Source organism: Somniosus microcephalus, chromosome 25, assembly GCF_052327205.1.
Source record: "Somniosus microcephalus isolate GS21.2 chromosome 25, FLI_Smic_1.0, whole genome shotgun sequence".
Taxonomy (NCBI): Eukaryota; Metazoa; Chordata; class Chondrichthyes; order Squaliformes; family Somniosidae; genus Somniosus; species Somniosus microcephalus.
In genome coordinates, this window is record NC_141011.1 from 19,238,515 (window position 1) to 19,252,184 (window position 13,670).

General features: G+C 41.6%; 1 protein-coding gene across 5 annotated transcripts in view; it reads right to left on the bottom strand.

Annotated features, from left to right (window-relative positions):
- The window catches only part of mtor (mechanistic target of rapamycin kinase), a 315,741-nt gene that overhangs the window by 91,359 nt on the left and 210,712 nt on the right, over positions 1-13,670 (bottom strand). For all 5 annotated transcript variants that reach the window (XM_085966859.1, XM_085966857.1, XM_085966858.1 and 2 more), the window contains 2 exons: positions 4,324-4,424; positions 278-393 (listed from right to left, as the gene is read on the bottom strand). In XM_085966859.1, coding sequence (XP_085822985.1) covers positions 278-393; positions 4,324-4,424 — 217 coding nt within the window. The remainder of the gene's footprint in view (positions 1-277; positions 394-4,323; positions 4,425-13,670) is intronic.

The window sequence follows — 13,670 nt, forward strand, 5'->3', positions numbered from 1 at the left end:
TCATCGCCGCTGGGTCAAAATCCTGGAACTCCTTCCGTAACAGTACTGTGGGAGTACCACACGGACTGCAGCGGCTCAAGAAAGCGGCTCACCACCATCTTCAAGGGCAATTAGGGATGGGCAATAAATGCTGGTCTTGCCAGCGACGCCCACATCTCAAACGAAAAAAATAGAATCACAATACATTTCTAGGTTAAAAAAGTCAACGTTACCCTAATATTTGCTGCACCCCTGAAACTTACAGGAAATGTCTATCAGCTGTACAAATGACACGTACCTGCTGAGCTAAGGAGAAGAGGTCCTGATGCAAAGCCAGCACTGCTCTGTAGAAAGCACCATCATGAGTGTCTCTTGGAATCATACAGGCGTATTCCTCCATACTGTCCCAGTGACCTGTCAGGAAACGTACACAATCAGCGCTACGTGCAAAATTACACATGCACACATTAGCTTGGCTGTTATCTGATGAAGCCTTTATGGCTTAAATTCCCAGTTGCGGTATGTCCTAAATTTGTTTGGTTAAGTAAAACTGGCTTCACTTTTGTTGCACTGCTCTCCAAAAATGCAAGAGTCCAGCCAATTATTTTCTATTATGGTAGGGCAAGCGATTTGACTTATCCCACATCAAATCCCATGAACTCGGCACTTGCCTTGATTTGTTGAGTATTGCTATCTTGCATAAGTACCAGATGAAGTAAAAATGCAGTTTTCTGAAAAGAGTCCGAGCGATAACAGATCACTTGCCCTTCGTTTACTAAATGCTACTTGGAGTTCCTTTTTTAAAAAAAATAAATGATGTCCATTTCTCAATGAGAAATTTCAGACTCTAAACAACTTGCACTTTTTCCTCCTGCTTACTTCTTTCCAATTTTCTATTAATCCTATTTGTATTCTTCATTATCCCTCCCTAATCTATTTTTCTATAGAATTAATTATAAGATCAATACTTACCATGTTTTTCCTCTTGGAACCCACTGCCCATTTGGGAAGTGGGAGCAAAACTTTAAAAATAGGTTTTCGTTGCCTGATAGAACTTTAAAGAGTTGTATTAAAGTCAGCTGAAAGCCTAGACACTGAAGATTGACATGGTGCCATCATAAATGTGGACAGGTCAATCTGTTGTTACATGAAATACAGGAAGAGTTCTAAGAACATAAGAATTAGGAGCAGGAGTAGACCATACGGCCCTTCGAGCCTGCTCCGCCATTTAGTAAGATCGTGGCTGATCTTCGACTTCAACTTCACTTTCCCGTCTGATCCCCATATCCCTTGATTCCCCATGATTCCAAAAATCTATCTATCTCAGCCTTGAATATCCTCAACGACTCAGCCCTTTCAGGTAGAGAATGAGTCAATGAGTATACTCATCAACAGCAGCTGGACGAGTAAGGCTAGTACTGAAGGGTTACTTATCTCCAGATGACTAAAAGAAAACAAATATTAAGTCAATACTTTCAATCTTCCACTTGTTTAGCAAAATACTGCGGATGCTGGAAATCTGAAATAACAACAGAAAACGTTTGAAAAACTCAGCAGGCCAGGCAACATCCGTGGAGAGAGAAACAGAGTTAACGTTTCAGGTCGAAGACCTTTCGTCAGAACTGGAAAAAAGCAGGAAAAGGAACAGATTTTAAAGCAAGTTTAGGGGCTGGGAAATGGGGGAGGGGATGAAAGAACAAAAGGGAAGGTCTGTGATAGGATGGAAGGCAGGAGAAGTAAAGAGGCATTAAGAGATATTCAAGGCAAGAGGAGATGGTAATGGGACAGGTTAAGAGACAAAAGGATGGCTCTAGATGGAGTGTGAATTGCGCTGGCAGAATGAAAGACAGCTGCCATGCCCCTAAACTTGCTTTAAAATCTAGTACGATAGCAAAATACTGCAGATGCTGGAAATCTGAAATAACAGAAAATGCTGGAAAAACTCAGCAGGTCAGGCAACATCCGTGGAGAGAAATTTGAGTTGACGTTTCGGGTCAAAACCCTTCTTTAAAACTGGAAATAAAATAAAATAAATCGAAGGCAGGGCTGCGATCGAACAAAAGAAGTAAAAGAGACAATAAAAGGTATTCGAAACCAGACGAGATGGTAATGGGCCAGTGGAGACAAAAGACAGCTGAGATTAGGTGTGAAGTGTACTGGCAGGATAGGAGACAGCTGCCAGGTGGGAGAGAGAAACAAAAGGAAAGGGGGGGGGGGGGGGCGGGTAGAGAAAAGGAAGACCCAAAACAAAGGGGTGGAAAAAATTATAAGTAAAAAAGTAATAGGGGCCGAGGTTATGATCTGAAATTGTTGAACTCGATATTGAGTCCGGAAGGCTGCTTTTCTTTTCCTGCTTTTTTCCAGTTCGACCCGAGACGTTAACTCTGTTTCTCTCTCCACGGATGCTGCCTGGCCTGCTGAGTTTTTCCAGCATTTTCTGTTGTTATTCCATTTGTTTAGGTTGGCTAAAATATATAGAAAAACTAGAAATGTCAAAATGAGGATTTTTAAGTTATGAAATTTCACAAAACAGGAGCTTTATTACTCAGATTTCTGTGGATTGATAGTCACCCTGTACCCTGGCAACAAAAGAAAAGAAAGCTTAGAACCCAAAGAATGAGATTTTTCTGTAATTTCAGTAAACAGCATGATATTATGGTCTGGAGCCCGATGGCTGCTAATGGTCTCTCCTCAGTAATCAATTGCTCTCGGTGAGTGAAAAATACCCAATCCGAGTGTATTTTTACTGTGTAGCTAAAACAAATGAGTGTTAGTAACTTCATAATGAAGAAACGTTCTATATATTGAAGCAGAGCTGTTTGGAATCTGCATCAGCAAATATACTAAAGGTCTCCACTGAATCGAGACGCATTATTTTTTGTTTTGAATCATCCTTTTTCAAAAGAGCTCTGTGGAGTAGTCAAAATATACAGAGCACACATTATTTATTTTTGAGAGTATGAAATCCTTCCTTTTCCCCCCACAATCCTCATTGATCTTCTTGAGCCACCCACCCACAGCAGCCAAGCCGAGGGGTGAGTAAATTATTCCTAGGCCGTCACAAATATTGTTGCGAACCAGCTGCTAGCAGTTGTGTGACAATGGCCCAGAAAGGACATCCATTCTCTCCACCCCCCGCCCCCCAACCCCCCACCATCCCCGCACCGCAGCTGAGATCAGCAACTCAACACAGTGGTGGAAGAAATCAAACCGTGCACCTCTCCGTACTCTGTGGCACCTCATGCTGATGCTGCAATACACCGCACTGTCCACAAGCCACATTTTATCAAAGAATGTGGTTATTTTGTCAAACTGCAGCCTATAGTGAGTATAGGATGCAGTGCATAACAGAACTGCCCCAATTTCAGGTTTAAAAAAAAAAAAAAAAAAAAAAAAAAAATCGCATTTCATGAAAAAAAAATTCAAGGAACAATACTAAACTTGGGGGTGTGGCGTAAGGGAACAAATACTTTCAGCCCAAACTGCCCCTTGCTCCATACATGGTATCTTGTCAAAAACAATATACGCAATCATTTTTAAACTTAATACGCCAACTTTAACGTCGGACTCCAACACCATGAATGTCCTTTATGATTCTAGTTTTATGCTCGATCAAACTTCTTTACCCAGGGAGTAGTTAGAATGTGGAAGTTACTACCACACGGAGTAGTCGAGGGGAAATGCATAAATACATTGAAGGGGAAGCTAGATAAGTACATGAGGGAGAAAGGAATAGAACGCTATTCTGATGGGGTGAGATGAAGTAGGGTGGGAGGAGGTGAGTGTGCAGCATAAACACTGGCATAGACCAGTTGGGCCAAATGGGCTGTGTCTGTGCTGTAATTTGTCTGTAATTCTATGAAATAATCTGGCAGAGGCTGACGTTTAAATAGGAAATCAGACCACAGTAAACAAAGATCAGCTTCCAATGAGCATGCAAAGCTACAGATAATTAAATATAGATCACAATATATACTAGCTGTACCTTGCTAGCTCAGCACTCGAATCTCTGGTGTTCGTCAGTGAGCAATGCCATATTAATGCGGCACCGCTGTAGCTGCATCTTTGCACAATGCAAGATCATCTTTAACAGACTGATGAATGGTACATCTGTTACATTATAGTACTCACTCGAACTAAAAAAGGCTAGTTACAATTTAAAGCCAAGAACGACTTTATTTTTTCTCACACACATACACAAAATCTACTTTCAGTATAGAAAATTGGCTCCATATAACTCATTAGAAAACAATCCCAGAACACATTAGTAAAATTAGCAAATTATAATGGAGATAACAATGCTAACTGTGCATTATTCCCCGAGAGTTGAAGATAATCACATACCTAGTCCCCATGCAGCTGCCGCTGCCATTCTCGCCATTTTCGCTTGTGTGTCTTCACACACCACCGTCCATTTTTCACAACACTGCTGATGGAGCTGTCCCCTGAAAGAACAGGTGCAACAAGCTTAGGCAACTGAAATACCCATTTATCTTGCGTTTTTTAAAATACCTAGAATGTTATTGATTTACATGTTGGTTCACTTTTTGTACATTTTTTACTCACCATGATGGGCTCCCTCATTCTTCTACTAATATGCGACCTCTATATATCTTGGAAGTAATGCCTAGCTTGACAGGTTTTGAGGTTTTGCTGAACGTGCATATTGTAGCACTTGCTGATAGATGGTGGTGCAGGCTCTCTCCTATTCCCACATTGTATGAAACCACATGAGTTATGCCATTTTGTCAGTTTGCTTTGACCTAAAGCTAAACTAAAACTAAGCACTTAACACTAACCTGCTCCTAAAATTACATCTACAGGACCCACGGGGATGGACAGGTGGGATTGTGGTGTGTGGAAGATGCATCATACTTAAGAATAAAGAAGACCCTACAAGTGGGTAATCTTATCCTTTTGCTTCATTCTGAAACCACTGCACATCATCAGAACATACCAAAGTAATATACAGGAAACTTTGTGCTATCCGGAGGCGAACCGTCCGGCAAGCTCGAGCCACCGGCAAAAATCAGGAGCCGTTTTTTATTCTGTGTTTCTTTTCTTTGCTTTTTTTGAACAGTCAAGCTCTGCAACGTCTGTAGCTAAGCACCAGCTTCAGCTAGAGACGCTACAGAGACGCTTGCCGACTGTTTAGAGGCTGTAGGGTTTGTTGATTCATACGGAGATGAAAATCTCCGTATGTTTCAACATTAGCTCTGGAGTGTACGGCAGTTTTGAGGGAACGGCAGCAGCTCGGTCCAGTCGGTGCCGGATAGCACAAAGTTTCCTGTAGGTTGGGGGCATGAAAGCAATTGTGTTCGATAAATGCTGAGCTGAGAATAATCTTGTGGCTCAGACATCATTGTACTAGCGGGTTCACAAAGGCAGTGAAAATAAGTTCCCCCACCCTCATCTTGTTAACAGTCATAGAGGACCACTGTAATGCAATCTGGCTGCACGCACATCACATTGTCCTGTGATATGCCCTGGAAGTGTCCTAGAGCTAACCATCGTTGGTGACAATCAATTGCTGTGCCAGAAGTTGCCCCGAATCCAGTTCTCCTGCAGGCAGATGCCCCATCCGGTCAGGACTATTGCTGACTGTGGGGAACGGTGTCAAAAGGGATTCCCTCCAGGCCACTACATGAAATCCAGGGCCATGACCAGGACAAGTACTGAAAACAGGTAGAAAAGGAGAAAAGCCTTGTACAAAATTGTCCAGAACAATGCCCCTTGCTTGGCTTGAACAGGGAATGTAACGGTGTGGCTCCTTAACCAATCAGATTGAAGAATCCTTACTGAGGCACGCAGATACTGAACCAGGAAGTGCAAGTTAGAATATTTAATTCAATGCCAAATCATGTACAGAAAGCAAAATAAAGAGGGGGGAAAGATGGGCTTGAGAGATGAGACAGAAAGTAACATTTAAAAAAAAAAAGTTTTAAAAACTCCAACAATAATTAAAATCTGAAGGAATGAGACGCCACACATTTAAAAGTTAATTTTCAGTGCCAGAAAGTTTGTTTGGCAGTAATTAAGACTATCACACGATTAAAAATTCACTTATACTTGAATGAACAATTTTCTGGAATGTTTAGTGGATAACTAGTGGGTAAGTACCGCAAATTGGCGCCCTTCCATATACGAGAATGCCAAGTCTCTCGTCGCGATACTGTTATAGCGAAGCTTTTGGTGGAGCAGGGCAACTCAGACAGCAACTTCCTGATTTCTGCATTTAACTGCGCATGTGCGGACGCCGGAAGTTGCTGTTCATTTACTCCGAAATAACAGTGAGCGCCGATAGCCTCACCGTTATTTCTACCGCAAAATCTGGGCCATTAATATCCACACCTTGCATTTTAGAAATAATAACCTAATTCAGCAAGTTTGGAGATGAACCTCCCCATAACAAAAATCAGTTGGGATATTTACTCCCTTAACCTTCAGCAACTGTTAGCACTGTCTCCCCGTCACCTTTTTGAATTCAGACTGGTTGGCGGAATCTAAAAGATCCCTTCAAATGCCTTGTTATTCTCTTAAGAACACAGAGTAGAACAAAGCTCAATTCTGTCTTCTCAATTTAGTCTAGAGAAAACAGAATAAAAACATAATTTAACAGGGATTGAAAGATTAAGCAGCAAACCAGGGCCAGGACCCACAGGTGATGGCATCTAGTATAAATTAAACCTGTCACTAGTTTAGATTTGGCACTGCCTCTGATCAGATCCAGGAGAATAACTTTCTCTTGTGGAAACAGATGGTTGCTGTCTGAGGGCACTGCCTCAGAGCTCTATGCAAATCTTTATTGACAGTAAAAATAAACTGCAGTCATTTTAATTTTACACATCAAAAGGAGTCGAAAATAAGAGGCGTTGTAACCTTGTGACCACCAACACCTGCGACACATTTCATCACCATATGTCATGCTCCTGGTAGATTGGTAACAATTTCTGACACGCATAGATGATCAGATTAAGCAAAGACCCTCAGAAAACTCTCAAAAGATAGATAAATGTTACAGTAACAATACAATTTACAATAAATAACGTGTTAAATGTTACAAAAAATGGATTATTTCAATACTGTACTCAGCAAGGTCAAATAAAATGCTATGGTTTACCTCTGGGCAACCTTGTTTGCACGAGCAGTAAATTCAGAGCTCAACATTCTGGAAAGCCAGAATAAACTACGTACATTAAAAAGTGTAGCTGGTAATTTGAATATAGTAGATAGAAGGTACATTTCTGACACCAGCGTATTAGACATTCAACAGGTCAGATGGCCTGGACTAGATAGTACATCAGAATTGCTTGCAAGTAGAAATGGCTGCCAGATGCAGAAAATTCAAATCACGAAGAAATGCAACATAACCACGCATTTCAAGCAGAAAGTTTCTTCCATCAGTAACCAACTAAATAGAACATTTGGCCAAATCAGTAGTGGAACAGTTAAATAACTGATTCTCTGGTTCAAATTCAGAATCTAACTCCGACAATTTACATATAAGCATGGAAATGCTATAGAATGTAGTGCGGAGGTTTGGCTTTTCATTTACTTTCTCCTTCATTTTTTCCCTTATTCCTCCTCTCCTGAAAGTGGTAGATTCCATGGCTGTAGGAAGTCCTCTGTTACCTCATTCAGGCCCCCATTTTTTCCATGTGTCGCCCATGGAAGCAAATGCTGGCAAACTTTCGACCATGTACACGGCCAATCATCATCCAACATCCCAGCTGAGGTCATTGAATAGGAACCGGGAAGTTATCAGAATAGAGTTGTCGACTGTCTTCAGCTGTTGCAGACAATTTACAGGAAACTTTCGATTAACCGGCCACTAAATAACCGGAACGCTCTATCCACCGGCAAAATTCAGGAGTCGGTTCAGATAACTTTTTTTTTTTACTTTTAGTTACTTTTTTTTTTAACTCCATTTGTGGCTGTGCAAGGGTGTAGCTGAAGCTGTTGCTAAGCTACAGAGACGCTTGCAACTTGTGCCGATTGTTTTGAAGCTGGCAACAGGGTTTGTTGCTTTATACGGAGCTCTGAGCTCCGTATCTTTTACTATAGCGTTCGGTTATCCGGCATTGTTGATGGACTGGCACCAGGTCGGTCCCGTCCGTGCCGGATACCAGAAAGTTTCCTGTACTTGCATTGCAGATATTCCTGGTTTAGTTGGATGTAATGTTATGGAATACTGCACTAACAATTTTAGAAACTCTGTCTGTTGTCAGATCATGAATATTCAACCCATATATAGTCCTCACTGATAGGACTGCATTCATTCAACGATAAGTAGAGCAGGCAATTGAGTCAACAGAAATAGAATCACTGTTCTTCAGAAACTATTTGTATTGGAAACAAAAAATAGAAATGTACAAGCGTTCTTCAAGAGAGTTCAACGTTTTTGTTGAATAAATGCCGGAAGCATCTTGCTGTTTTGGTGGGCTGATGGTTTATAACAGCACTATTCAAGTGAACAATTTCGAACCAGATCAGATCAATACTACCCCTGGAAGTTGGTATGGATTAATGGCAACTGTGCAACTACAGTGGAAGCCAAATGCTATTGAATAGGTTTTAAAATAAATTGAGAAGTTGGATGAAGAGCTTAGAACAGGACACCACCAAGGTGGAAAAGAGATGGAGAAAGGGTGAGCTAAATTTAGTTGTAGTTAGGTCATTCCAAGCTTGAGTTTAAAAGCTATAAGCCCATCAGAAGAGGAGAGTGAGGAAGGTAAAGAGTTTCTCAGTTTTAAGATCTTGGGAAAGAATAATTTAGAGTAGGAAAGGGTACAAAATGAGTCACTAAATTCAACAGAGTGACAGAACAATATGACATTATACCAACTTAATTACAGCAAAGAAGCCACGTAACCTGTTGAAATATTTTTTAAATACAAAAATGTGGACTTAAATGTTTGAAGGATTGCAGAATTAAGATACTATTAATAAACTATTCTTACAGGTCACAGACCTGTTCTCTATCTATTCTCAATCACGCTCTTGTTCTTCAATGTTACCTTAAAGTTTGTTTCACTCTCAATTCCACCCCCAAAACAAAAGTTATCAAAATAGTAAGATCCAGAAAATAACTATTCTAAAGTGCCTAACTGGGGATATAAAACAATTGTTTTTGTAAGTATGTTGCTGGTCAGTTCTAGCTTGGCATGGCATGGCATGCCACACCCCAAGCAGAACTGATCAGAACAAGCCTACTCTCATATTTGTCTGTCGTTTCTGGACATTCATTACCAGCTGTCCACACACGAGTCACCCACAAGGCACTGTTACCAGCTGCTCTGTTTGGTTTCCACTCTATTGCAAAGCAGAAAGCGTGTCAGCCAACTCTCGGTCTGCAGACAGCATGAGCAATGACCCTTAGTGAAGGCTCATTTGTACGAGGTCTAGCAGCTGGCAAGGCACTCACCCACACTTAGTGAAGCTGCAGTAACGCGTTTTCACACATGTGGTCATCTTAGAAGAAATGGTTCTGGGAGCTGAAAATAGGCCGTGAGGCATGGCAATTCTTCGAGAGAAAACTGAGGTCATTGACATGGGACAAGGAGGAAATGAGCAATAATGAAGAAACAAGTGCGCGTTACTGATTAGATTGTCAGTGCTGTGATTCCAATGTAAATATTTTGCCCAAAGTAATTGAGCCTAATGCAGTGCGATGGAACCTGTTAGACGCATAATTTCCGATGACTTTCAAGCTTCAAAGCATTAGAAACCAAATGGTATGACGTGTTAGCAGAAAAATTAAAGGAGTAATCTGATTTAGCCAAGACCATGACAGAAGCCTACATCTCTGAAATCACTATCTACTAGCAGTAAGTACTAATAAAAATTCCAGTTTATTTCATGTTGCAACTGGGGCCTCAAGCTGATTAAGCTCATCTTTATTCCAGTATACATATAGAAACATCACAATCATACAACAATTCCACTATACGTTTCCCAAACAGTGGCGCTCAAGTCAAAGTAAATACTATAACCAGAGCCAATGACTGAATAAGTTAAATTCCTTTTTTTTTTAAACATGGGATTTTGGGATTATTGCTGGTGTTTTAGGAATGCATTGGCAACTCGATCAGTTTTCCCCTGAAAGTGCTTATAATATACAAAGTGGCTGCTATGTCCTACAATCGGGGCAATAGTTAATGGTGACTGAATAAGTTAAATTCTGTTCCTATTACAGGGAATTCTAGTATTCTGGGGTTTGCATTCTGGGATTTCGTCCATTTTTCCACAACAGAAAACTATTCACTTGGCTGGTCTGTGAATATTCGTTACGCAAAACACAAAGCACAAAAGCCAAGTAAAGAGTCAAAGAGTCAAAAATAGAGTCACAGCTTCTCAGACAGACAACAGGCTGGTTATTGAACACATGCTCTAAGCATCACGAGAGAATGTTTTTTATTCAAATTGAACATGGTGCAATTCTACAGATCCAATAAAGTTAATGAAAAGCTCCAATCTAGGCAATATCAATGTAAGAGTATAGTTAGTGTGTTAAAATATGCAAGTTTCATTTTTATTGTAATGGTACATAATTGACACTGCATGAAATGGGAAAGGTACTGAAAAACACAATTACCATGAAAGCTTTTAGGGACTTGTGCAGTTTAAAATGGGCAAAAACTGACACGAGGGGACACTGGTTTCAAAAAACTTACATTTCATCCACAAACTTACTGCCAACTCTCCGTTCCTCGGACTCTGGTCTCTTTGGCATCTTCCCCCTTTGCTTCATCATAGGCAGCCATGCCTTAGCTGCCTAAATTCCACTCTTCAACTTCTCCTCTCGAAAACCCACCTCTTCGACCAAGTTTTTGATCACCCCGTGCCTCTATACTAATCTCTCTTTCTTTGGCTCAGCATCCATTTCCCTCATGCCTCAATCACCAACAACGATGAGTCAGCCTACAGGGAGGAGGTCCAGCATCTCATGAAGTGGTGCGCCGATAACAACCTGGCCCTTAACATCAAGAAAACCAAAGAAATCATTGTGGACTTCAGGAAGTTCAAAGGCGGAAGTCACCCCCCCCCATCCACATCAATGGGGCTGTGGTGGAAAGGGTGACCAGCTTTAAGTTCCTCGGAGTCCACATCACGGAAGACCTCTCCTGGTCCCTCAACACCTCCTCTCTGGTGAAGAAGGCCCAGCAGCGCCTATATTTCTTAAGGAGGCTGAAGGGATGTAACCTGTCACCCCTGATCCTCTCTAACTTCTACCGCTGCACAATAGAGAGCATCCTGACAAACTGTATCACAGTATGGTATGGCAGCTGTAGCTACTATGACCGGAAAGCCCTGCAGCGGGTAGTCAAAACTGCCCAACGCATTACCGGCACCCGGCTACCGACCATAGAGCACATATACCAGAAACGCTGTTTACGGAGGTCACGGTCCATCATCAAAGACCCTACCCACCCCAGCCACAGTCTGTTCGCCCTCCTGCCATCTGGGAGACGCTACAGATGCATTCGCACCCGTACGACCAGATTTAGGAACAGCTTCTTTCCCAGGACTGTCATCCTACTGAACTCCACAAATAAACTCTAAAGCCTGCACATCTGCCAATGCACTTTATTATGGTTATGTTTATGTTAATATACTACAAGCCAAATGTATGTTGAATGTCTAAATGTCTTAATCCAAATGTACACTCTCGGGAGCCGCAAGCCTACATTTCGTTGTACTGCACTTGTGCACTAACAATGACAATAAAAGTTGATTTGATTTGAAGCACCTTGGGGCCTTGCCCTTTCAAAGGTGCCAGATAAATTCAAGTTGTAGTGTAAATGAAAAATTAACTGCAAATTTCGAACGTTCAAAAGTCACAACATTCCTCCACATGAGGTGCCAATTACTCCATTGATTATAATTTTCATGATTCCTGCCTTTGCCTCCCAATACTGCTGTCTGTTGATGGACAACAACAGGAAGGCTGAAACTGATCATAAGGCTCATAGCCATCGTAATGCACATGGGCAAAACAAAAGCCTCTCTTCCTTTAACCATCTCTCTGCTCTTACCACTTTAATGCTTTTGGAACTCAGGAAATAATAGATATATTCCTCGTCTGCCTCTATAGATAGAATTTCATGCATTATCATCTAACCCATGCACCTGTCTTTGCAACATCCCTCAGGATTACATAATGTGAAAGCCATCAGTACCAGAACAAAAGTTTGAATAGTCTATGGTAAGCCAGGTTACTGATTTAAAGTTTACATGGAAAAATAAATGATATCATGGGAATACGACCACCATAACACTAGTAAAAATCCTGTATGATGAAACTGTACTTGACTTTTTCCAGTCACCACAAACCACTGGGCCTAGTTATAAACAAATGAAGTTGCAGGTTGCAATCCTCAAAACATCTGAATCTCATGTAATAAAAAAATGGAACTCGACTTAAAACAGTGTCCCAATGATAAGTAATGCCAAAGGCAATCATTTGGCCTCTTGAATATCTAGATCCTACTTTAGTCAAGGTAGAATGTTTCATAGCATGGGACTGAAGTACAATGGCGTTGCCCCCAGATCCATGCCCATCTCTTCCCCCAATTCCGACTTAATTCCTCCAATCAGGTTTCCACCCCTCTTACAGCATCAAAAGACTATTAAAATATCCAAATATTAGAGAGATAGTATAAAAAAAAGTCAACACATGATCAGGCAATGCAATTTCTCTTTTACTCATAGGAAAGCCCTCGATAAGTCATTTGTGAGTTGCAGTTTCCCTTGTAAAATTGAAAGCCTATCGTACAATCCGCCATATAATAAACACAGACTTATTTTTAGGTGAAGGTACATTTCTCCACCAAAGCTACTCATCAATGGTGAGACAGACAGGCAGGCCTATCTTAATTTCTTGTCACTTTATAATCTCAATCTTAATTTCAAATTCGAAACGACTTTTAACTACAATCTTCAAATTTGCCATACGCCCGTCTGTGAAGTGCCATGAGGCTTGTTACATTAAAGGGACAATTAAAATAGAAGTGCTTGTTGCTTTAAAACTCAAGCCTAGTGTCACCTAATCACTATTTACTAATGTACCTCGTCATTTATTCTTTTCAGCTTTGGTGGTATCATTTTCCTTGGTTTCTCAATAAATCATCATCTTCTTCTTAGGCGGTCCCTTGAAACCGAGGATGACTTGCTTCCACACTAAAAATGACTTCTCGGGTGACAGATGAGTCCAATGAGGGACCTACAGTTTTTGTCACAGGTGGGGCAGATGGTAGTTAAAGGGGCGGGTGGGTTGGGTGCTTGGGTTGACGTGCGCTCCTTGCTCGAGGTGTTCGGCGCCTTCCCGGATGCTTCTCCTCCACTTTGTGCGGTCTTGGGCCAGGGATTCCCAGGTGTCAGTGGGGATGTTGCACTTTTTCAAGGAGGCTTTGAGGGTGTCCTTGAAACGTTTCCTCCGCCCACCTGGGGCTCTCTTGCCATGCCGGAGCTCTGAGTAGAGCGCTTGTTTTGGGAGTCTCGTATCAGGCATGCGGACGATGTGACCCGTCCATCGGAGCTGACCGAGCATGGTCAAAGCTTCGATGCTGGGGATGTTGGCCTGAGTGAGAACACGGACGTTGGTGCGCCTATCCTGCCAATGGATTTGCAGGATCTTGCGGAGGCAGCATTGGTGATACCTCTCCAGTGCTTTGAGGTGCCTGCTGTACCTG